The 25,504-nt window shown below is 42.5% G+C and overlaps 2 protein-coding genes across 3 annotated transcripts in view; one reads left to right on the top strand and one right to left on the bottom strand.

Moving 5' to 3' along the window:
• LOC307025940 (uncharacterized protein) overlaps positions 1 to 2,806 on the bottom strand; it is a 128,249-nt gene extending 125,443 nt beyond the window's left edge. The window contains exon 1 of the mRNA XM_079660949.1: positions 2,633 to 2,806. The gene's annotated coding sequence lies outside the window, so the exon portion shown is untranslated. The remainder of the gene's footprint in view (positions 1 to 2,632) is intronic.
• Positions 2,807 to 3,171: 365 nt separating this feature from the next.
• LOC307025995 (uncharacterized protein) overlaps positions 3,172 to 25,504 on the top strand; it is a 49,805-nt gene continuing 27,472 nt past the window's right edge. The window contains exons 1-2 of one of the 2 annotated variants that reach the window (XM_079661037.1): positions 3,172 to 3,389; positions 15,172 to 19,084. In XM_079661037.1, the coding sequence (XP_079517163.1) occupies positions 3,368 to 3,389; positions 15,172 to 18,557 (3,408 nt within the window). In that variant the 5' untranslated portion in view covers positions 3,172 to 3,367 and the 3' untranslated portion in view covers positions 18,558 to 19,084. Of the gene's footprint in view, positions 3,390 to 15,171; positions 19,085 to 25,504 lie in introns of those variants that run through there. The other variant, XM_079661038.1, reaches the window with a different exon arrangement.

Below are 25,504 nucleotides of genomic sequence, written 5' to 3'. Positions count from 1 at the left end.
GGGCTTTAAGCAACTTGTTAACACGTTGGACAAGCGTTACGCGATGCTGTCTCTGCATTATTTCAGCATGTCTGCGCTGCTACGGCGTATACTGCCACCCGAAGTCCCCGGCCGGAAGTCCCCGGAGTTGGGGAAGGCTTCAGTAGAAGCTGCTGGGACTCCCAGCAGCTTCTACTGAAGCCTTCAGAGTAAATCGCCAGAACGCCTACACCTCCTCATCTCCACCGCTCCCATGTTTATTTTGTGTTACCATAAGTTAGTCTGTCTCCGTTGGTGCGCTGGGCTAATGCTAATGCTAATAATGTGAGCAAATAAAATGGCAGCTTCAAAAAAACTTTTCAGAGTTTGACGGGGTGTGGTTTGGAATTCGCCCAGCCAATAGAAATTGGAACCTTTTTCTCCCCAAGAAAACTAAAGGAAGACTGAAAAGGGCTGAAAAGGTTAGGCAAAAAAAAGTTTTAGTTCCAGATATTTTTGGTGGGAACGCAAAATCCCAGGAACTATCGGAACTATTCCTGGGAAAAGTACTCCGGTGTGAAAACGCCTAATGTCATTTTAGCAACAGATAATATTAATTACATATTATTATTGTTATTATTATTATTATTATTATTATTATTATTATGTCATGTGAGCTACTCTGTGATCCCTCTCTCTTTTTCTCTTTCTCTCTCTCTCACACACAACACACCAAATGATGCTATCATGATACTAAATAATATGTATTTGTTGAAATCTTAGAGAATGCAATGAAGGATCCCAGGATTGGCCATGCAATGGGGCTTTGCAAGAAGCTGGTCAGCAGCTTCTCCTTCAGTTGAAAAAAAGAGGGAACTTGCAGTGGCACAGCAGCAGCTGAAACTGCCTGAACACTCCCTAAAAGACAGAATGTCCAACCAGATGGGGATCTAGGAAGGCCTTGATCGACAGGGTCCTCGAGCAACAGAAGGCCACTGCCTAGGTCCTTTCCAATGGCCGAAAAAAACGGACATCTCTCCCTCACGCTGCAGGACGTTGATGTACTGGAGGCAATCAATAAGTCGCTTAGCCCTCTGGTGGAATTCACAGACGCACTTTCTGGAGAGAAATATGTAATGGCGCATTTCCACTGCAGCGCGTAGCACGGTTTAAGCGTGTCGTGCCAAACCCAGTCCGTTTTTTGTTGCGTTTCCACTAGGGGTAGTTCCGGCTAACAGGTTCTTTTCACAGTTTTTCTGGCCCTCCAAAATCGTGGTTCTTTCCGGTCCAACAACCGGGCTGAATATACTAAACCTACAACACAATGAACATATTTGGCGGTGATTTAATTGTAATACACGTTTCTAAATGATGCCGAAGTAACAACATACTGATACCGGTTAGTAAAAACCATGAATGAATGCTTTGACAAGTCTGCAGACAGACGGCAGGCGAAAAACCTTTTAAAATGCATGTTGTCTAAATGGAGATCGGCTAAGCCAGTGGTTCTCAAACTTTTTCTGTCAAGCCCCACTTTGAACAAGTGGGGCTTGAAAAGGCCCACTTGTTCCTCATTGCTTTAGGATGAGAGCTACTTTCAAAAACTAAAACAAGTCGTGAGCTACTTTTACTCCTCTTTTTTTGCAGTGTATTATATTTAGCACATTTTAACATAATTCTATGCTTACCTTTAACCTTTGTGTGCTGTTTGGGTCTGTGGGACCCGTTTTCAGTGGTTACTAAAAGAAAATGTATGCAATTTAATATGATCACAACCAATAAAAAGTTAAACTTTTTTTTACAGGTGGCAATATTGTCACCTGCCTGCACTCATTTCATGTAAACCGGCTGGTGTTCCTTGCAAAAAACCTTTAAGAGATTACATGAGCAGCCCTACCAGCATCTGCCACGGTGGCCAAAACATTTTTATTTGGTCTTAAATTGTAGTTCAACATTTATTTCCTGTTACTTCTGGACTATGACGGTGGGCCAGCCTTCAACGTTCAACTGGGTGGAATATTTTGAATATGTTTTACCAAAATGTTGGCTATATGTTAAGGAGTTCTCAGGTTGTGGCAGTGCACTGCAACATGTTTGTTGATCTTGTTTATAAGTATTTATTATTTTTATATTATTTATTTAAACGTATAATTTATTTTGTATTGGTTTTTCAGTTGATTACCCTGAATGTATAATTCAACAGTTAAACAGTTCAAATGATTATGTATTTGTTTTAAAAGTACAATAAATGGATGTTTTCAAAGTAAATGAATAATCATATTTAATAATCGTGATATCAATTATTGGACCAAATAATCAAGATTATGATTGTTGCCATAATCGAGCAGCCTTACTGTATATAGACTATTCCGCACAGTTTCTATCATATTCTGTTTCTATTTTATTGTATTTACTTGTATTATTTTATCTGTTTGATTGTGTTGCACTGTTGCCAGTGACCTCATATTTCTACTTTCATAACTACACTGTAGCTATGTTCACATGACAACAAAAGCCTTGAAACTTGAAACTTATGGGATGCTACAATGATCTGTTTGGTGTTTCAGCCAAACACTTCAGGGACCTCGGTGGCCTATATATCTGCAACCTAGAATATTGTTGTAAAATACAGTACACTACGTGACCTTTAAAGTAAATGAAACACAATACTCACATTTATCAGTTATTCCCCGCGAGCTGCTTTCTCTCCGAGACAGGACCGACATTTTGAAAACAAATGGCTCCTCACCGGCACGCATTGCATTCTGGGATACGGTAGGCTGCGAGGATGCATGAGAGGACTCCTCAAATCCGGGGAAAGAAGAAGGTGGCCGCATTCAAAACCGCCCTTCCCCCTCCCATGCGTCTGAAATCCCTTTATTCGTCCCACAGAGGGGATATACGTTGTTACAACACACTCCACTCTCGCTCTACACGTGCACACAGCACATGCACGCGCCGCCCCACCCCCGCTCTCTCTCTTAAAGGGATAGGCGACCCTACTCTTATAATAACACGATTTAGTAGAGTAGAAGTACAAAGTAGCACATGAAATACTCAAGTAAAGTACAAGTACATCCAAATGGTACTCAAGCACTGCGCATGAGTAAATGTACTGAGATACTTTAGTTCACTGGATATGTGTTAGAAGAAAAAAAAGAACGGTTGGTTTTATTGTGAAGATCAGCACCGGAAGTTGTGCGATCGGGTCCCCGTTAGCATGTGTGGCTGCGCTAATGTGTTAGCTGAGTGTAAATAAGAAACACCGTTTATTTATTCTCCTTTGACTCGGTCGGTGGAAAACATCTTTATTTCAGGATGTCAGGCATCCGTTCATAAAGCGGCTGATTGGACAATTATCGACAGAATCGCCGAATGTGAGAGGAGTTGTTTGTTTACATTATCATACATGGAGCTGAAGAGAGAAACAGGTCGGTTTATTATATTACTCATATTATAATACTTATACACTTTCTAATGAAGGTTTTGTTAAATCGTATAATGCTGACTAACGTTACCATCCACATGCAGCCTGTTAGCTGTTAGCAGCTAACAGGCTGCATGTTTCTGTGCAGAGGTGTAAAGTAACTAAGTACATTTACTACCGCACTTAAAGGAGACATGTCATGGCCAGTTCCACTGATCATAATTCCATTGTTGAGGTCTACTATAATAGATTTATATTGTGCAATTTTCCAAACTCACATTGGTTTCTCATACAAATTCTCTGTAAACTACGTGTATTCACCATAGAGCAGGGGTTTTCAAAGTGTGGGTAGGTGAGCCTCCCCTCAGAGAACATAAGAACAGCCGCGCCCCCCCTCCCAATTATTATTGCTGTTATTATTATTATTATTATTATTATTGTTGTTGTTGTTGCTATAATGCAGGGGTATTCAATTGCATTTCAAAGAGGTCCAATAAGAGAAAATGTAATTAAATGCTCTGTTTTCGCTGTCTACCTTCCGCCATTTGAAATTACTCCGACTGTTTCTCTCCTCTTGTCGTGTCTCTGTGTGTGAATCTATCGTGCTGACTGCACCGATTTGATTGGCTGAGTAGTGTCACCTCCTTAAAACATTAAACAATAACTTTTTAAAACCTTTTTATTTTTATGTTTTAAACATATTGTATAAAACTCCCCCACTACTTGGACTATTCCTTGCACCCCTCTAGAATAAGCCCGAATGGTCTCAACCATATTGCATCAGTAACGTGCACTTGTTATTATAACAAGATCGCAAGGACGCTGATCGGAAAATTGAGTGTTGTTCAGTTTGTGTGTTGTGGAACATGCGTGTCCGTGCATGAAAATATACCACACACCCAATTACAATTGTATGTTCAATTCACTACCCTGGAAGTTCATACAGTTGTTAAAGTTGGAACAGCCTGTGGACAGCCGTTCTTCCTTGCATGTCAGTCGCCGACACCTTCTTACAGAGGACAGGCACATTTAGCTGCAGCACGACCCGTATATTTCCGCACGCCGTGTTCTCAAGACATATTTTTTTTAACATTTTCAACATGGTGGATAAATCCTTATATGCTCCCGGTAACACACTGAACGTTAACTTTGCCTCCTTATTACACTCACCCCTACTTTAGTCGGAACAATGAGTCTGCGTCTTTGATGCACACAGGAATAAACGCAGATCATACTCTGGCTGCAGCCTTTACCGGTACTTGCTTTTGATCAAAGTCAATGCGGAAAACCTGCACTCACACAGGTAGGTGAAGGGAATGAGCACTTTTACAGCCTTTTTGACGAGGTGGGGGAACTCGGTCTCCACAGACAGCCACAAGTGGGCAAGTGTCACTTGTCTTTTTCTCGTTCTTTTGTGTCTCACGCTGTGCCTCCCCTGAAGCTCTCTGGCGCCCCCCAGGGGGAGGTGCGCCTCACACTTTGAAAACCGCTGCCATAGAGTATTCACTGAATTTCACTCTGGCCGTTTCTCAATCTCGAGGAAACTGACTGCCAAGCCAATATTTCAAGGATGCTATGTCATCGAGTGCCGCAGAAGGACTGTTCCAATCTCCAGCACACTTGGAATTCCACAGAGGCCGCGTCCTTGGTTTGGGGTTAATTTCGAGGCTGCACATGGGTAGACTTTGCGTCCTTAAAATCCCCATAATGGCAATATAGCTCAAGAGCTCCAGCCCCCACCCAGCACAGTGTGCTCTGATTGGTCGGGACGTTGTGAGCGCTGAGCTCCGTGGAGGTGTTGTTTCCTTGTTTAGCGAAACACAGCCAAACTCATCCTGAGCACACACAAACTCACAGCCGAAGTAAAAACAATAAGTGTGGCTTGATATCTAGTAAGAAAAAGGTTGATAAATGTAGTGAGAATGGGTCTGCAGAGAGAATGGGTCTGCAGAGAGAATTTCGCCTTGATCCCAACTGTCTGTTATCAGCCTGCAGCCAGGGAGGAGGAGGAGAGGGGGGGGGGGGGGGGGGGGTGGTGTGTGTGTGTGTGTGTGTGTGTGTGTGTGTGTGTGTGTGTGTGTGGGGATTGGGCGGTATCATTTTTTTCATACCGTCATACCTTGCTGACATCATACCGTGGTATACGGTATATGACGGTATGACTTGAGTGAGGTGGCGTTCGGCGGAAAATAGATGTTTCGAATGGTATATTATATGTTCGGTGTAAAATGCAGCCCGAGCCGGTAGACGCTCGCAAAGTGCCGCGATGTGCGCGCAAGTGCAAAACAAGGGCTGCATACATGACACATTGTGCAAATGGCACATTTCGAGATCGGATACAGGACGCGTTTGTAGATGTCCGACGTTGTTTCCATAGTGAGCTAAGTTAACAATATATCATCATATATAAACATTTTCCAGGAGTAAATACTTGACTTATTGAATAAAGTTTGCTATATTCACTAACTAGTTTGGCAATATTATTCCGTGCATGTGTTAAAAACCTTATTTCCATTTGATTCATTGGATTACTCGCGTGAATGTTTAGCACGTAAATGCTTTTGTTTTTAAAACCTTCCGACCTCTACTACAAAACCATCAACCAGTTGCATAGGATTAAAAAATGTCAACACTCACTCACCCCGTCTTAAACATTCCCAAAGAAGTGCCTCTGTCTCTCGTTGTGCTGGATGAAGTCACTGGCGACGAGTAAACCCAAAATAGTCCCAAACAGGCGCAGAGGCATTTTTCTTTTTTACTAGTTGTCCGAGTTCGGGGCCGGCAAATGCTGCCGCCATCTTGCTCAGCTCAGCTCTGTGCTGAGCTCTGAGAGCGGGAAAGACGGACTGCCCTCCCCTGCCCTCTGCTGGCGCGTGCTGTGCATTACAACCAATGTCGTCCCTGTCAAAACTCCGTGTCAGTGTAATAGAATGAAACGCATCTGTGATTTGGCGCACAGTCTGTGACGTCACGGTATTGAAAATCATACCGACGGGATTTCGAAATACCCTGGTATACCGTCATACCGCCCAAGCTGTGTGTGTGTGTGTGTGTGTGTGTGTGTGTGTGTGTGTGTGTGTGTGTGTGTGTGTGTGTGTGTGTGTGTGTGTGTGTGTGTGTGTGTGTGTGTGTGTGTGTGTGTGTGTGTGTGTGTGTGTGTGTGTGTGTGTGTGTGTGTGTGTGTGTGTGTGTGTGTGTGTGTGTGTGTGTGTGTGTGTGTGTGTGTGTGTGTCAGACATGCTGCTGCTGCTGCTGCTGTAACAAAAATAAATTACAATAATAATCTGAGGAAAGCTACAGAAGAAATTGAGTTCATATTTACAGCTTTAGTACATTTTAATTAGTTGTGGGAGAGCTATAAAGTATATGCATAAGCACTGCTAATGCCCATGACATTTTAAGATCAATTGAGATTGTGTATGAGGCATCAATATCTGATCACATTCCTTTTGTAATGTCACTACATTGTGATTAAAAATGCCTGTAACACTAAAGTGGATTGGTCCAAGCTCACAACATGAGGATAGGCTATTGTACTGTGGGAGAACTGATGTCCTGTTGAGTTATGTATATCTACCCAAAGTGGCTGCTCTGTGTTGATGTGGGTTGTAATGAAAGCTCTCACCGTGAAGACCTCTGTAACATGTATGATTGTATTGTGGGAGCTGTATATGAAGCAAGTAGGCCGTGCTATACCTACTCTGGGAAGAGATACAACGTCAAGCCAGGGTGGAATAAACATGTGGCTGATCAATACGCTGAAGCTAAGAATGCTTTTGGGGCCTGGGTCCGGGCAAGAAGGCCCAGAGAGGGGCCTGTCCTGGATCTCATAAAGCTTACAAAGGCTGGATATAAATATGCAGTTTGTTATTTCAACAAACATACAGAAACATTGAGAGCGGATTCTATGGCTGAAAAGCTCCTTCATAATGATGTGATGGCTTCTGGAAGGAGGTGAGAGCTCTGAACAGGGCCAGCACGTCGTTACCGTGTGCCATAGAGGGAGTATCTGGAGCCCATAACATAGCTGAGTTGTGGAGTCAACATTACTCTACTATACTTAATTGTGTTAAAAGTGACCCCTATAAGGTTGGTAATGTTGTGAAAAGTGACACAGGGGGAATCACAGCTAAAGAGGTTTATCAAGCAATTGCACAGCTAGCTGATAACAAAGCATGCGGCTCTGACCGAATCACTGCAGAGCACCTTAAACTGGCAAGCCCGTAGGTTGCAGTTCTTCTTGCCATTTGTTTTACCGGCCTCATGACTCATGGTGTGTTGCCGGACTCCATGTTGACTGTTACCGTGGTGCCTGTCATTAAGGACAAAGCGGCCAAGGTAGGGAGCTTGGATAATTATAGACCAATTGCTCTAGCCAGTTTGTTATCCAAAGTCCTGGAGAGAATTTTGTTAGATAAACTATGTTCTTATTTATGTACCTCAGATAACCAGTTTGGCTTCAAGGCTAAGCATGGTACTGAGCTATGCATCTATGCTCGGAAGGAAATGGTAGAAACATATAGAAGACAGAGTTCCACTGTTCTGATTGGTTTTATTGATGCCTCTAAGGCTTTTGACCGAGTTAACCATCATAAACTGTTTTTAAAATTGAGACAAAGGGGTGTGCCCAACAGTATAATTAGGATCCTGGCTTATTGGTATGCCAACCAGAGTATGCGGATCAAATGCAGTCTCTGCGCCATTTGGTGTACGTAATGGAGTTCGCCAGGGGGGGCTCCTCTCACCAAGCCTTTTTAATATCTATATGAATGATCTATCAGATGATTTAAGTGACCGTAAAACAGGGTATGTGATTGTAAACCATCTTATGTATGCCGACGATCTGGCAATTGTTTCTCCTAGCAGTGCTGGATTTCAACAGTTGCTAAATGTTTGTTCTGATTACAGAGTCAACTTTGATGTTAAATACAACGCTAAGAAGAGTGCTGTAATGATCTGCAGAGCAAAAGGGGATAAGAACCTGGGTTTTCCAACATTCTATCTGTCAGGACAGGTGCTGTCTGTTTTCTGTGACACTAAGTGACATGTATAGACAGCGGCGTGTCTTATATACACAAGCTAACATGTTGGCTAGAAAATTCTCTTGGTGTTCAGATAAGGTTAAGGTGAACCTCTTTAGAGCTTGTAACCCTCCTCTGTATACTGCACCCTTGTGGGTCAAGTTTAAGAAGGCGAGCCTCAAGAAGCTCCAGGTTGCTTATAATGATTGTTTGCATATACTGCTTAGAAAACCAAGGTGGTGCAGTGCAAGTGAAATGTTTTGTAAAGCACAAGTCAACACGTTCCATGCTCTCTTGAGAAATCTGATGTACAAATTAATCTGTAGATTGAATGTTTCTCATAACTCTGTCATTATGCTACTTTCAAATCTGTGTCTCAGTGCTGTACGATACCAGTAGGGGTGTAACGGTTCACAAACAATTCGGTTCGGTACCTCGGTTTTTATGTCACGGTTCGGTACGTTTTCAGTACAGCAGAACAAATGATCACAAAACATAAAATATTTTTTGTTTTTTTAAATTATTATTAAATTGTGAATAATGTATTCACTCGAACAAATACAAAATAAAATAAACATTAAGGTGCAGCTGAACTGAAATAATCTGTATTTGAACTGTACTCGTACCTAAGCAGCCAGTTTGACATTAGGACTTGCTTCTCATTGTATTTTCATGTTTGTTTAAAGAAAGATGAACTTGTCCACATTGCTTGCTGAAAGGGCAGATCTGCTGGCACTAACAATGTCTCCTGCTGTGGAGAACACCCTCTCTAGGGACAGAGGTAGCAGATGCAGCCAGGTAGCGCTTTGCTAACATGGCAACATAAGGATATTTGGCATTTGTAATAGCTTTGGCTCGGTCTGAACTTTCTGCGAGTGGTGGAGGTTTAAAGACCCAGTGAAGTGCATGTTTTTGCACCAAAATGAAATGGCAGTTTCATTCCTTACATATCATTGTGCCTGTTCATGGCTAAAATAATGTTTAATAATTCATAATTAATGAATTATTAATTTTGCCGTCCGAGCCTAACGGAAGTTGCAGACGATAGTGACTGTGACGTCACAAGATGTACCCAGTTGCGATTGTAAACATGGCGGAGACTTTGGAAAGTGATACTAGTGTGAGAGAAATGATTGATTTGGACAGCTTTTCGGACAGGATAGATGAGGAAAGTGATCAATCTGGTGCACTTTGAGGGCAACATTAAGAGATTTATGGATCCAGCTCTCAACACTCATATGAAACATATATTTCAATAATCAAAAAACATTGGAAGGATTTCTTAACCTATTTTATACAACTAATATTACATAGATGGAAATATTTGTTTACATAGATGACCAAACCCACTGAGATAACTTAGGCTACAGTTTACCTCCCTGAGCTGACGTTATCTCTCTCAGTCCCACAGGAGAGCACTCTCCCTCTCCTTATTGTTGAAACAGCTAATCTCCGTTAGCTCCGAGCTAGCACCAGATGCTAACAACAACCCTGTAACTCTGTCAGTCTCTCTTTCTCTCTCTCGAATCGACCAGTGGCCTTTATTTATCATGATCAATCAAAGAATCTACGAAACAATGACACCAGCCAGGCTCACCTTCATCTTTTGGGAACAGAAACATCGCCACTTCGGCAGACTTGACATTACTACAGCCAGCGGCAATGCATCGTTTCCCCTGTGTTTTTCATCCCTCTTTCTTCACTGTCGCCTCCATTGTCAGGTTTTCTCGATTGGCAATCACTTCCAGTCGACTCCGACACACTTTCCAGGAAAATACTAGCTCAAAAACGTTGAGAAATTCGACTTTGAAAAAGAGAAAAAACGAACGGTGGTGAATGTAAACAGTGCGGCGGCGTCCATCTCGTAAAGTCACGCAGTAGATCGCAAGCCACGCCCACGAAGGCGAAGGTCGACTGCAGATTTCCCCGGCAAATTCAAAACTCGTCAAATTCGTTGCTATTCCAACATCTTTTGATATGGGTTCCAATGGACACTTTAGGTCATTACTATACGTATTAGCATAACAGACCATGCACAGGTGCACACTTCACTGGGCCTTTAAATGCTAGTGGGAGTTGGGTTTGCACTTCAGTCTTTTTTCTTTTGGTACCGGTGATATTCAGGCACGTGATGCCTTTTCAAATGAGTGTGCAAGTTTGATGTATTGCCAACCGTGTAACCAATTTTAGTTGAACAATGCCGACAAACAGCTTTGGTTCGGTCCACCTGTCTTTGTCCGTCATCCTTGTACGTAACTGCGAAACCAAAATGTTCCCAAACCGGAGACTTCAATGGTGCTGGAGGATTTTCGAGCTCAACTTTATCTGCGTTCGCCATTTCATCAGTTCCTCAAATTACTGACTACATTTGAACGCATCCCTCTGACCAGCTCTCATAGTATGCCTCTCGTCCAATGAAATGACTTGCTCGCTCTATGACGCGTTGAACCCAATGTGAGCAAATTACTCTGAAAAGCCCCTGAGATTACTTCGAACAAGTTGTTCACGCTCTCAATTTTTTACGTTTGACGTTATATTCGTTCGGTACACTTCGGTACACACGTGTACCGAACCGAAGGGCCCATACCGAATAATTTCGGTACGGGTACGTGTACCGTTACACCCCTAGATACCAGTCACCTCTGTGGAAACATTGGTATAACTGCCTTTCTTTATTTATATTTGAGTGGTGTATATCTTTTTAATAATGGACCAAGAGTCTCGTCTTCAATAAAAGCTGATATCTAGTTTAAGCAACAATATGTACTTTAAAAATAAATGTAAGTTTAAGGTGGATTAGATTATAAATTCTTTATTGATCGCAAATTGGGAAATGGTTATGTTATAGCGGCATGTAAAAAAGATCATTACATATAATAATAAATAATAAATCTTTATTTATACAGCAGGTGCCGCTCAAAGTGCTTCACAAAACTGCACAAATTAAAACAAACAACAAGAAATCCGAAGACCTTTTTGAAAACATGCAGCAACGTTAAAAGGGGTAAGGCTAGGGTTGGGCACCGAGAACCGGTTCCGGTTCGGAACCGGTTCCAACATTTCGATTCCAACGGCATCATTTAGAAATGTGAGTTTCGGTTCCGCTTTTCGATGCCTGAGGAAATGTTTCTTGCCGCTCTCCGTAGCCTACTGTATGAGTGCGGCGGGGCGGGAAATGTAGCATTGTACCTACAGTTCCTACAGCGTAACCTGGGATCAGGGCCTGCCTGTCGCACTGGCGGATGTTCGCCTAGCACGCCAGATCTGTGGAGGCGCTGTGCTGACAGCTCTGGGAGGAAAACCGTTGGTGCTCATCCTAATTTTCGGCCTTGATGTAACAACATTCATAATTAAATAAATCTAACACCCTTTTCATCCCGGTTATACTTTTCATTTGCCCTTTACGATGGGCGCTGCAAGGGATGAAAATGGGGGATGTTGGCTTATCTGGCGCCCGCCCGCAGCTCACAGCCAAAGTGCGAGTGAGCGTGGGAGCGAGCAAGGGAGAAATGGAGGGTGCACCGGTACCGGCGCTGTTGTTATTAGCATCTGGTGCTAGCTGCTCTAACGGCTATTAGAAGAAGATGTGTCTACGATAATGTGGAGGGAGAGTCCTCTCCAGTCAGACTGAGAGGCTGATAACTACAGCTCAGTGAGGTAAGGACTCTGAGTGTTTAGATAGTTCACTTTAGTCGAAGTTATCTCAGTGGGTCTCAAACGTTTTGATCACAATTTATGTAAACAAATATTTCCAAGGCACACCTTTATAGTTATTGGGATAAAACAGGTTTGAAATCATTCCAATGTATACTATAGGACAGTAAACCAAAAATATTGTTTAAAACTGGAGAGATTTTAAAATATACATAAATAAATAAATGTTAACTGGTAAAATAAGATATGAATGAACAACACAAATAAAATAAGTTACATGTATTTGTTATTGGCTATGGTAGGTTATTGGAAATGTTCAAATACCTACTTTGCATAGCAGTGAATATAAACAGACTGATTAATATGAATATTACTGTAAACTAACCTGTGTAAAAGTTTCTCCAATAAATTAATTTTTTTTGGTGGAAGAAGCATGTATCATTTTTTTACCCTGCCCCTCAAAGAATCGGAATTGAGAACCGTTAAGAACCGGAATCGAAAAGTAGAATCGGAATCAGAATCGTGGAAATTCAAACGATACCCAACCCTAGGTAAAACACAAGTAGGTAACAGGCAGTGGCGATTCTAGAGTGTGTGTGGGGGCCCTCGAACCAGCTTTCGTTACCATCAGGAACAACGGAGCTGATCCAGATTTGCGTCCGATATGACGTAATATCTGAAATGTGGACCCACAGCACTATCAGAGACGTTGCTATCAGAAACAATGCTCGACTGTTTTGGACGTAATATGGTCGGTGTTTACATTAGCATCGCTAACACTCAGAGCTAACCTGTTCTGGAGAGCATGTGTGTGAAGAAGCAGGAAGTAAAAAGTGTTGATGTAGAAGAGACATGGAGAAGAGGGGACACATGTTGATGTAGAAGAGACATGGAGAAGAGGGGACACATGTTGATGTAGAAGAGACATGGAGAAGAGGGGACACATGTTGATGTAGAAGAGACATGGAGAAGAGGGGACACATGTTGATGTAGAAGAGACATGGAGAAGAGGGGACACATGTTGATGTAGAAGAGACATGAAGAAGAGGGGACACATGGTGATGTAGAAGAGACATGAAGAAGAAGGGACACATGTTGATGTAGAAGAGACATGGAGAAGAGGGGACACATGGTGATGTAGAAGAGACATGAAGAAGAGGGGACACGTGTTGATGTAGAAGAGACATGGAGAAGAGGGGACACATGTTGATGTAGAAGAGACATGGAGAAGAGGGGACACATGTTGATGTAGAAGAGACATGGAGAAGAGGGGACACATGTTGATGGAGAGAGACATGAAGAAGAGGGGACACATGTTGATGTAGAAGAGACATGAAGAAGAGGAGACACATGTTGATGTAGAAGAGACAAGAAGAGGGGACACATGTTGATGTAGAAGAGACATGAAGAGGGGACACATGTTGATGTAGAAGAGACATGAAGAAGAGGAGACACATGTTGATGTAGAAGAGACAAGAAGAGGGGACACATGTTGATGGAGAAGAGACATGAAGAAGAGGGGACACATGTTGATGTAGAGAGACATGAAGAAGAGGGGACACAGGTTGATGTAGAAGAGACATGAAGAAGAGGGGACACATGTTGATGTAGAAGAGACATGGAGAAGAGGGGACACATGTTGATGTAGAGAGACATGAAGAAGAGGGGACACATGTTGATGTAGAAGAGACATGAAGAAGAGGGGACACATGTTGATGTAGAAGAGACATGGAGAAGAGGGGACACGTGTTGATGTAGAAGAGACATGAAGAAGAAGGGACACATGTTGATGTAGAAGAGACATGGAGAAGAGGGGACACATGTTGATGTAGAAGAGACATGAAGAAGAGGGGACACATGTTGATGTAGAGAGACATGAAGAAGAGGGGACACATGTTGATGTAGAAGAGACATGAAGAAGAGGGGACACATGTTGATGTAGAGAGACATGAAGAAGAGGGGACACATGTTGATGTAGAAGAGACATGAAGAAGAGGGGACACATGTTGATGTAGAAGAGACATGGAGAAGAGGGGACACGTGTTGATGTAGAAGAGACATGAAGAAGAAGGGACACATGTTGATGTAGAAGAGACATGGAGAAGAGGGTACACATGTAGATGGAGAGAGACATGAAGAAGAGGGGAGACATGTTGATGTAGAGGAGACATGGAGAAGAGGGGACACATGTTGATGTAGAAGAGACATGAAGAAGAGGGGACACATGTTGATGTGGAAGAGACATGGAGAAGAGGGGACACATGTTGATGTAGAAGAGACAAGAAGAGGGGACACATGTTGATGTAGAAGAGACATGAAGAAGAGGGGACACATGTTGATGTAGAAGAGACATGAAGAAGAGGGGACACATGTTGATGTAGAGAGACATGAAGAAGAGGGGACAAATGTTGATGTAGAAGAGACATGAAGAAGAGGGGACACATGTTGATGTAGAAGAGACATGAAGAAGAGGGGACACATGTTGATGTAGAAGAGACATGAAGAAGAGGGGACACATGTTGATGTAGAAGAGACAAGAAGAGGGGACACATGTTGATGTAGAAGAGACATGAAGAAGAGGGGACACATGTTGATGTAGGCCTTGTTTTTTTATTATGAGCTTACTTTTAAAAATCAAAATTCTGAGATTCTTTTCAGATCTTGGCTCATACTACGTCTGTGTATTTGCTCGTATGCAATGCACCATCAGCTCATATAGCCAGTAAATGCCGAGCTAACCCTGATCACTAACATGATCATGAATTCCACAAACCTACGCGTAGCAAATCACATCTTTAAACTGAAAAGTAGAAACTTCGCCCCCATGCTCTCCCTTTCCAAACTAAGCACTGTTACTACGTTTTAGATCAGCTCCAGTACTAACTCACCTGTTGTCCTGAAGCTCTCCGGAGCATCTGGACAAAAGGTGTAATTGACAGAAAATTGAGCCAACAGAAATACAAAGTGGGCGGGACTTAGCGAAATGATAGGCAAGCATTTAAAATAAGGAATGGATAAGGACTGCAAAGTTAATCAAGTGTTAATCGTGGTAAGATTTTAAATTCTAATACTCTACAGTTTCTCTGAATATGTGTTTCCTGTTTCCTGCAGACGTCCAGCAGCTGGTGGTGGTTAAAGAAGAGGTTCCCCCTGAGCAGCAGGAGTGGAGCTCCAGTCTGGACCATGAGGACCCAGAGCCTCCCCCACACATTAAAGAGGAACAGGAAGAACACTGGAGCAGTCAGGAGGGAGAGCAGCTTCAAGGGCTGGAGGACGTTAATATCACCAAGTCCACATTCACTCCTGTCTCTGTGAAGAGTGAAGATGATGAAGAGAGACCTCAGTCCTCTCAGCTTCATCAAAGACAAACTGAACACCTGGAAACAGAAGCTGATGGAGAGGACTGTGGAGGACCAGAACCAGCCAGGAACTCAGATCCAGAGAGACATTTACAACCAGAGACTGAGGACAACCCCGGAGACTCTTCTGAAACTGGGACTGATGAAACGACTACAGACTTTGCAGAATCTGAGACAGAAAAAGATGTGAATGATCCTGATGGAAAACCATTTCACTGCTCTGTGTGTGCTAAAAAATTTAAACACAGGGGAAATTTAAATATACACAAGAGAACTCACACAGGAGTGAAGCCTTTTAGATGCTCTTTGTGTGGTAAAATGTTTACTCAGAAAGCAGGACTGGACTACCACTGGAAGATTCACACAGGAGAAAAACCATTTAGTTGCACAGTGTGTAGTAAAACATTTAGACACAAAGGAGCTTTAACATACCACATGGCGACGCACACAGGGGTGAAACCGCACAGCTGCAGCAGATGTAAAAAAAGATTCAGGGCCAGGTCTGAGCTCAAATACCATAAGTGTGTTGGCGAGTTCTCACAGCTTCACAAAAGCCAAAGCGATAGATACAACAAACCACTGAGCTGCTCTGAATGTGATGCAACGTTTCCCAACAATTACCTTCTGGTGACCCACATGAGAATGCATAAAGGAAAGAAACTGTTCACTTGCTCTATTTGCGGTCAAAAGCGACAGTTTAGTTCACATCTGGACATACACATGAGAACCCACACAGGAGAGAAACCGTACAGCTGCTCTGTGTGCGGTAAACGATTTTCTCAAAGAGGGATAATGTCGCAACACATGGCAGTCCACTCAGGAGTGAAACCATTCAGCTGCAGCGTCTGTAGCAGGAGATTCTTCTGGCATTTTCAGATAAAAAAACACAAGTGTCTTGGTGAGTCTTCGCAGCAGAGAAGAACCGGCTTTAATGGAGAGGATTGTGGAGCTCTAGCTCCGGCTGACTCAGATCCAGAGAGACATTTACAACCAGAGACTGAGAAAGGTGGCGAACCATCTCTAGAACCTGATGACACTGTTGACATTGAGTTTTGGAAAGATACCAGGCAGCATCAGTCTGGGTTCACTTATCGAAGAAATAAAAAAGTATCTATAAGTAAAGGATATATAACCAGTAAGAAACTAGTCAGCTGCTCTGATGACCAGGTTCAAACAGGTCCCAGGACTGGCGATGGTGTTTGTTATTCCACACAGACCAGGCAAGCTCATTCAGGTCCAAACCATTTGGAAACAGAGGACGTTTCCATCAGCGAGAATCCATTCAGTCCCTCAGAGCGTAAAGATCAATATGAGGACAGTCAGCAGACGCTCAAAACATCTCCCACAAGAGAGAAACCATTCAGTTGCTTATGTTGTGGTAAATGTTTTGCAACAGAAGGAAATCTGGCCAGACACATATGTGTCCACACAGAGGAGAAACCACCCAGCTACGCAGTCTCTGAGAAAACTTTCCTGCTGGAGTCGCAGCTCTTGAACCACGATTGTGTGGGCGAGCCCTCGCAGCGTCACACTTCTAACGCACTGTTCGACAGCTCTCAGCGTGGAACAGTGATAGATCGAAAGCACCAGCTGCCAGTTACCAGCAGAATTCAGAAAAGTCTGAAACCGAATGATGGCTCCCTTTGTGGTATCGCTTTTTCCAATCTTGAAAGTTCTCAAATGCCTGGTCAGTTTGGGGAGAAACCTTTCTGCTGCTCTGTGTGTAACTCAGGTTTCAGTGACAGCGAGGCTTTAGTACAACACATGAGGATCCACACGAGACAAACCCAGTTCAGTTGCTCACTTTGTGGTAAAGAATTTGCATGGAGAAGATATCTGACTAAACATATGGAAGTCCACAAGAGGCAGAAATTATACTGCACTTATTGTAACAGAATGTTCCCTTCACAGTTTACGCTGAAGTACCATGAATGTGAGGTTAAGTCCTCACAGCCTCTTCAAACTGAATATATAGGAACAGAAGCTGATGGAGAGGACTTTGGAGGACTAGAGCCAGCCAGGAACTCAGATCCAGAGAGACATTTACAACCAGAGACTGAGGACAACCCTGGAGACTCTTCAGAGACTGAAGACAGTGAAGACGATGATTTTTGGAAACAGAGCAGTGAAGGCCTGTCAGATTTAAGCTCTTTGAAACATACATTTTCCCACAGTGGTGAAACATTTAACAGCAATCACCAGGGAGAGGAATTGTTTACAGAAGGTGGAAGTCAAAACCAGCATATGCCGAACCAGGAGGACCCAGAGCCCCCCCCACACATTAAAGAGGAACAGGAGGAACTCTGGAGCAGTCAGGAGGGAGAGCAGCTTCAAGGGCTGGAGGAGGCTGATATCACCAAGTCCACATTCACTCCTGTCCCTGTGAAGAGTGAAGATGATGAAGAGAAACCTCAGTCCTCTCAGCTTCATCAAAGACAAACTGAACACCTGGAAACAGAAGCTGATGGAGAGGACTGTGGAGGACCAGAACCAGCCAGGAGCTCAGATCCAGAGAGACATTTAGAACCAGAGACCGATGACAGTGTTGATAGTGATTTTTGGAAGGAGACCAGGGAACATCCGTCAGGTTTAAACATGTTGAAAAATAATGAAATCACTGACAGCGACTCTGGAAACAAAGCGTTGAGCTTCCCTGGGGCTGAGAGTGACGACAGTGTCGACAGTGATTTCTGGAAAGACAACAGGAAACCTCAGTCAGCATCACAGTGTTTAAACGAAAATAAAGTAGCTGAAAGTAAAACATTCCGAAAACCATACAGCTGTCCCGACTGTGGGAAAAGGTTTCCCCACAATGCCAGCCTGAAGAGCCACATGAAGTTGCACACGGGCGAGAAAACCTTCGTGTGTTCTGTTTGTGGTGTACGATGTCTTTACAAATCCCACCTGAAGATCCACATGAGAACTCACACCAGAGAGAAACCATTCCCATGCCCAGTGTGTGGGAAAACATATGCACACAAGGCAAGTATGCAGTCCCACATGACCGTCCACACTGTGGAGCAACGGTACAGCTGCAGCAAGTGTCACCAAGGCTTTGCCTGGCATTCAGAGCTGAAGTACCACCAGTGTGTCAGGGAATCATCACAGGACAACACGGACCAGGGGGAAACCCTATAGTTGCTCAAGTTATGTTTGCATCTTTAAAGAGCATCTTACAGGTTTTTATTTTTTCTACATTTATGCTTAAACTTGCTTGAAAATTACAATTGAAAAAGTGAATGTAGGATTTGATATGTTTTACGAGACATAAGGAATTCAGAGGGAAAGGAGCAATTTTGAGCTCTGCTCTTAAAAACTGCTTTTTTTAAGGTCATACGTCAAACGCGTCATATTACATCACACAGGGGACACATCTCCCTCTCTGACCGCGGGTATAGTTAGTAGTTGCGTTGAGTAGAGCGGTTGTGTTTTAGTGAGCTGGTATTTTTCTGTAGTTTTACATTGTATTTCACCATTTGTAATCATGGTGCAGTATTGTGTTTGTCCAGGTTGCACAAATACCAGCCTGTCAGGACATCGAGTCCACAGTAAAAAGGACCGGAGCTAGCGTTCGTTCCTGGGTGCGTTGTGCATCCACCTCCCTGCAGCACATACTCCCCACAGCTTTATCAGGAAACCGTATTACATCTCTCCCCCCCCCCCTTCGCTGCTCTCTCTCTCTTCTCTCTCCCCCCCTTTCGCTGCTCTCTCTCTCTCTCCCCTCCGGTACACGGCACCGTAAGACATAGTGTGGAGTTGCATTAGGTAACGCTGTGGTGGCTGTACTGCTCCAGGCGTCTCCTTTGTGTGTGTTTGTTTCCCCCTGTCTGTGTTGTTTGTGTGTGCGTGGTGGCTGTCACTCCTGGATCCCTGCTCAACCTCCACTCACCTGCTGCAATCAGCTGTGCACCCTCCCCGACTACACACCTGCTTTCCATCAAGCCATTTACAACGGCATATCAACGGAGGCTCCACAACCTTTCTCCGCCAGATCGTCAAGTATCAGCCGTATCTCGCGTCTCCCCTCCGGTACACAGCACCGGAGTGTGGAGTTGCATTAGGTAACGCGAGATACGGCTGATACTTGCGCATTAGTTTCTGTTATGGATCAGTATCAACAGTCCTGCCAGTAACGTTACTATATTATCAATGCTACTTTAGTTATAGCCTGATATATGATAGCTAACTTCACAATGTTGTGATGTGACGTTAGCTAACATTCTGTAGCTAACGCCGGTCACTCACCAAGATAGCTGCCCAGTTCTCCACTGGTTCTCCTCACACCACAGCTCCATTTCTCTCCGATGGCCGTTATTTCTTCTAATCCTTGGCTGCTCCTGGTCTCTTGGACGCCTAGCAGGCTCATAATTATAAGGTTGTGCTCCGTCATATGCATTCGAATATTCATGTTCAACTTCTTCTGTGTCGAAACTAGCATTGTGATCCATGTTTATTAATACGTTACACCGGCCGCTCTCCCCCTTGTTTCCCCCGTGTTACGTCACACGAGGGAGGTCACGTGCCGAGGCTTTTTTATGCGGAAGTAAAAATGTCTTACAAAAACGACGCCAGATGTCACTGTAGTGGATATTTCTGTATATTTTTTGGAGAATCTAGTGTATTCATCATTTTCCTAAACATTTATTCACAGGTGTCTTTAACCTGGAAGTTGCTCTTTAAATGCATTGCTGTTTAAAACTCAGAGAGACTCAGTTTACTGTCATGTGACAAAATAAAGCAGCAATTTCATATTTGAGGATTTGTGAAGCTGTGGAAATGTTTGCATATTATCTTATAAAATAATGATTATGTTAAAAATGTAATTCTGCTACATCTTAACCCCAATTATTCTGATAAGGTTTATTATTTGTAAGTAATGTTTTGTGTAATTTTCTTTTTATTATACATGATCCTGTGTGTCCTTTTTCTTTCTGTATTTTATGAAAGAATGAATGTGCAATGTATTCATAACTGGTACATTTCATCACGATGGATCTCATTAAACTACAGGAAGATTCAGCGGATTCCTGTCAACTCTTAAAACAATAAACAATAGAACTCTTTGGTAAACTTCCTATCTGTCTCGGTTATCTGACCACATGTTAGTCGGATATTCTTCAGTGTTGGTCAATATCCCTCGGTTTAATTACAATTTCAAAGTTTACAGGGAGATGACATTGATGGCTACGTGGAAATAAACATTGTTTTGGGGTTAAAACTCCCAGTAAAAAGTCAACAAGTTAACTGTAATCAAATAATAGAGATTGCCCGAGTACAACTTTTTAGATTGTGAATTGAAAGTTGCATTTTAGAATATTTTCATCAGATGTATAGTCCTAGTTTTTAGGTAAACAGCATGAGAATACATTCAGAAGGTTATTATGAGGGGATCTTAGTTATTATGGTGGGATTGCATTTTAAATCAGAATCAAGTATATGGCCAGGTGCGTTTACACCAGGGGTGCCCAATACGTAGATCGCGATCGACCGGTAGATCGCAAGGGTAGTGTGGGTAGACCGCATGGCATTGGAAAAATAAGAAAACATTTAATTTTTATTTGGCATTTGCCACTTGATTGACGTGAGGTAAGTTGTATTGTACCATACGGGTTCATGCAGTTATGAGGGGGCCTCACCTCCTCATCTGAAGCGCAAATGCCACAGTTTATCCAACGTTTTACTCCACTAGCAGATAGGGCAGGGACGGCCCTGTAGGTAGATCATTTGGGCTTGGTCATTTTAAAAGGAATTTGCGTGGGTGTATGATGGTGCAAACATAAACAACATACAAGTTTGAATATTATTGACTAAGCAAGGATCAAAATGAGATTTCCTTAATTGCATCTCCATTTACTCTGAGGTTTGTTTACTTACAATATTCCTTAGCTTTCACCAAAGTGCATAAAGCCTTGTGGTTGGAATTCCTGATTCATTTTGAGTATGTTGTTTTAGGCCTTTAGCTTCATGATACAACTCAGCTAAAGACACATATTTTACACAAGGTTTATATTTTAGAGGTTTTATAGATGAGATACTTTATACAAATGATTATGAATGGACAATCAACCATGGGTGGGTCGTTAGAAAGTGTCAGATTCATCTTAATTGTACAAATGTATTCTGAACTTATTACAAACAAACAATATTGTGTATCAAGTTCATGGTTTATTTAGTAAGAGTGATAAAGTGGAGCGAGGCAGTCATTCATGAAAAAAGATCGTCCCATCTGTAGATCATTCTCATATGATTAAAGCTTTTCCTTTGCAGGCCACTGTAGCTAGTGCGCCACCCGGTGATGTGTTAAGGTAATGGCGGGTTTAGGCATTCAGTAGTCGGATTTATTCAAGATGATTGACATAGGAAGTTCCATGCAACTCTCTAGCCTCATCCCAATACCCCTTCTCGACTCCTCTCTTCCCCTCCTCCGGGACTTGACCCGGAAATCGATCAAGACACGCCATTTTGAAGGACGTCCCAATAGCTGAAATGCACACGGAGGAGTCGAGGAGCGGTGAGGGAGGAGGGGTGCGGGAGGAGAAGAAAGGGAGGATACACGAGAGCAGAATACGCGGAAGTGTTTTCACTACTCGCGTATAAAAGCCCCGCCCCCACCTTCACAGCTGGTCCATTTCAACAGAGGAAAACCAACACATGAGAGGTTTCTCAATACTCAAATTTCCCCTCCTCGACTCCTCTCCTCGAGAGTTGGTGCCGCCCACAGGAGATGCGAGCGGAGGACTGAGGAGGGGAACCGAGGAGAGAGGAGGGGAAGCAGCAGGCGGTTAGAGAAATGAGAACTCCTCTCCTCTGAGCGGTCATTTTAAAGAGACGTCCATTAATGATGACAGGAGGCACAGCAGCCCTCTGTCTGATGGACAGATGTGTTCATGACGACTTATATATATTTACTTTTAATTCATTGACAGTGCGGTATAATGAGAGAATAACAGGCTACAGATGCGGACATATACACACACACACATATATTTATATAAATATATACAATTTCAGAATCAAACAAGTATGAGAGCATTCTCATAATAACGTAACACAATCAGAGATATGGATTTAACTTCTGTTAGACAGCTATATGCCATACATTTTTGCATACATTCACAGTAAATATTTATTCAGTATGATAGCTGCCAAACAGAAGTTAAATCAATTTCTCACTTATTCTGACAATGTACTCAACCCCAAATAAAATAACCCAATAAAAAGAGTTGTTAAATAAAAGTGAAGTCACGTTGTAATAATAACTCATCTCTCTCGGTTTTTTTTGTTTTCTTTTTGTGCTTTGCCAAACGCCATGTGTCAAGTGTCCTAGTTGGGTTGCCGTACGGAGTTGTCCAGTATGGCAGACCATCTCGCACATGCGCAGTACAGATCGGGCAGACGGGCAGATCCGCAACAGCGATAATTAAAGTTTCAAAGTTTTGGGGGGTCGCAAATTCCAACAGGAGTCATTTGGGGGGGCCCTGGGAGATACCAACCACAACCAAATAAACATATTTGACCGTGATGTAATTGTAATACACGTTTCAAAGTGATGCCGAAGTAACTACATACTGATAACGGTTAGTAAAAAACATGAATTAATGCTTTGACAAGTCTGCAGACAAGACGGCTTTTAAAATGCGTGTTTTCTGAATGGAATCGGATCCATTAGGCTAAACTAACTATGACGTTGTTGTGAGTGTGTACGGAGCTGCTCCGTCCACACTCACAACAACGTCATACAGACATAAATAAAGCAGCGACTGTATTCGCCAAGACACAGACAGTCTGTGGTTTGTACATGTTTAACTTTTGTCCAGTTTCTGAACAGATATGAGGAGCTGTGAGCTCTGAGTTTGTGCTAACGGCTAATGTGTTGGGACCAGGGCCGGCCCTAGACATTTTGGTGCCCTAGGCGAGATTATTATTTGGTGCAATACACAATAGAATATATAAAGAATACATGAAAAATCTCTACAAAAGACTAATATACTACAAAAACAGAAACGTATTGACATAGGTAATATACATAAAGGTTTCAAATGTATTCATTATTGTATAAACATGTTTTTATTGGGGGGTGGACATCACCTCTTCTAGGGGGGTCCGGGGGTATGCCCCCCCGGAAAGATTTTTTGAACATTTTAAAGTAAAATGCTTCAATCTGGTGCACTTTGAGCACACAATTACTAGAGACCTGATCTAGGGGGTACAACTCTAAAACGCCCATATGAAAAAGATCGGTTTACATTTTAATGACCAAATAAGTATGTGAACATAACCGATAACCTACCATAGCCAATAACAAATAAATGTAGCTTATTTATTTATTTTATGATTATTATTAATATTGTAGTTATTAAATGAAAATCACTCATCAAACAAAAGTAGCTTCTCTTAAAACTTTAAGAAAATAAAGTGCAAACGTGGACACAAATATAGCCAACGGAGCTCTTACAACTGAGGTTATTGCAAATAAATTAAGATAATGAACAACATTACACACACTATAAATCAAATGAAAAAAGCAATCAGAACAAAAAGTCTCTGCTATGTTATTGTGTCCTTTAATTAGTCCACATCCTTAAAGTCGGACACGTCTGGACTTCCTTGCTGAAAATTCATTTATTGTATCGTCAAATGATATTTGCCCCGAAACCTCGCGATTGATGCTTATTAAAGCTAATCCATTGAGGCGTTCTTGAGCCATTGACGATGATGATGTTTTAATGAGCTTCAATTTGGAGAAGCTCCTCTCCCCATCAGCAACTGTCACTGGAATAGTGACAGCGATCCTGAGGGCCACCCACATATTTGGATACACTTCGTTCATTTTCTTCTCCTGTAGGAAAGTCAGAAGTTCCAGGGTGGTCATGTTGGCTTTTGGCAAAGCTGGGAAATTCTGCATCTCCAGTGCAAGTTCCCTCTTATCCAGGTCTGACTGCCCACCCCAGCTCAGGGTGTTGCTGAGTGTTTCACACTGCTTTGTCAGATCTTCCTTTGGCAGGTCAGGGAAGTTGAGTAGCACCCCAAACTTTTCCTCTACTTCACCTAAGGCCTTGAATCGCTCCTGCAGTGATGCAATGGAAACATCCAGCACCATATTGAAAAAAGAAACTTCGAGTTTCTTTAGTGCATCACTCACTTGCTCCTCCAGGGACTCATAGGAGAACTGTCTCTTGGTTGTTCTTAGCCTCTTCTGCTTGAGAACAGCTTCCACATTCATTTGGCCACAGATGTCTTTGGCAGATGCTTGGGCAGAAGCAAATCCATTGCTTCTGTAGCTGACCAAATAAACTTCTGTGTTTCTCAGGAGGTCAACAGCAATATCCAGCTGCATTGACACTGATTGCAACATTTTGCTGGCATGTTTGATGTTGGTCAGTAGTGTATTAACGATTACACAGACACCATAAGTGTTTGGCAAAACTTACATTCTTCAGAGTGTGATGTACATGGGAGATCAGATGTTCCTTCTCCAGCAACTGGGGGCTTTTTTAGGTATTTCTCAAGTGCAGCTGGAAAATTATAGGGTAGATATTAGCACATTACAAGCAAAAACATGTATATACAGTCAGGGAAAAATAACTGCTGCAATCTGCCTCAGCTGTATGCAAGTTCACAACTGGCCATATAAAAGTTAGGTCTGGACTTGGAATCAGGGGGTAGCAAGTTCGAGTCCCACTGCAGTCAGCATGTCGTTGTGTCCCTGGGCAAGACACTTCACCCCAAATTGCTCCTGTGGGGATTGTCCACAGTACTGAATGTATGTTAGTCGCTTTGGATAAAAGCGTCTAACAAATGACATTTCATGTAAATAATAACACATGCCCATATTGGTTGGTCAGCCTCACTTTATACAAAGGAGCAGTTATCCAGATAGCTTTCTTCTGGCTAACATTCACATTATTTCGTTACAGAAGCATATAAAACAAAGCATTGCACAATAATTAGACATTAAAAAGAGCAGAAAATAAAAAAAATCTAAAATATAATAGAAAATAAACAAGAAAAAATATATATATATATTTATATACACACAAGTTGACCGTGAAAATAAACTATCTGACAAATTAAACACTATTTAC

This window comes from Notothenia rossii (assembly GCF_949606895.1).
Source record: "Notothenia rossii genome assembly, chromosome: 2".
Taxonomy (NCBI): Eukaryota; Metazoa; Chordata; class Actinopteri; order Perciformes; family Nototheniidae; genus Notothenia; species Notothenia rossii.
Note: the sequence above shows the minus strand (reverse complement) of the source record. Positions and strands in the feature narration are given on the sequence as shown.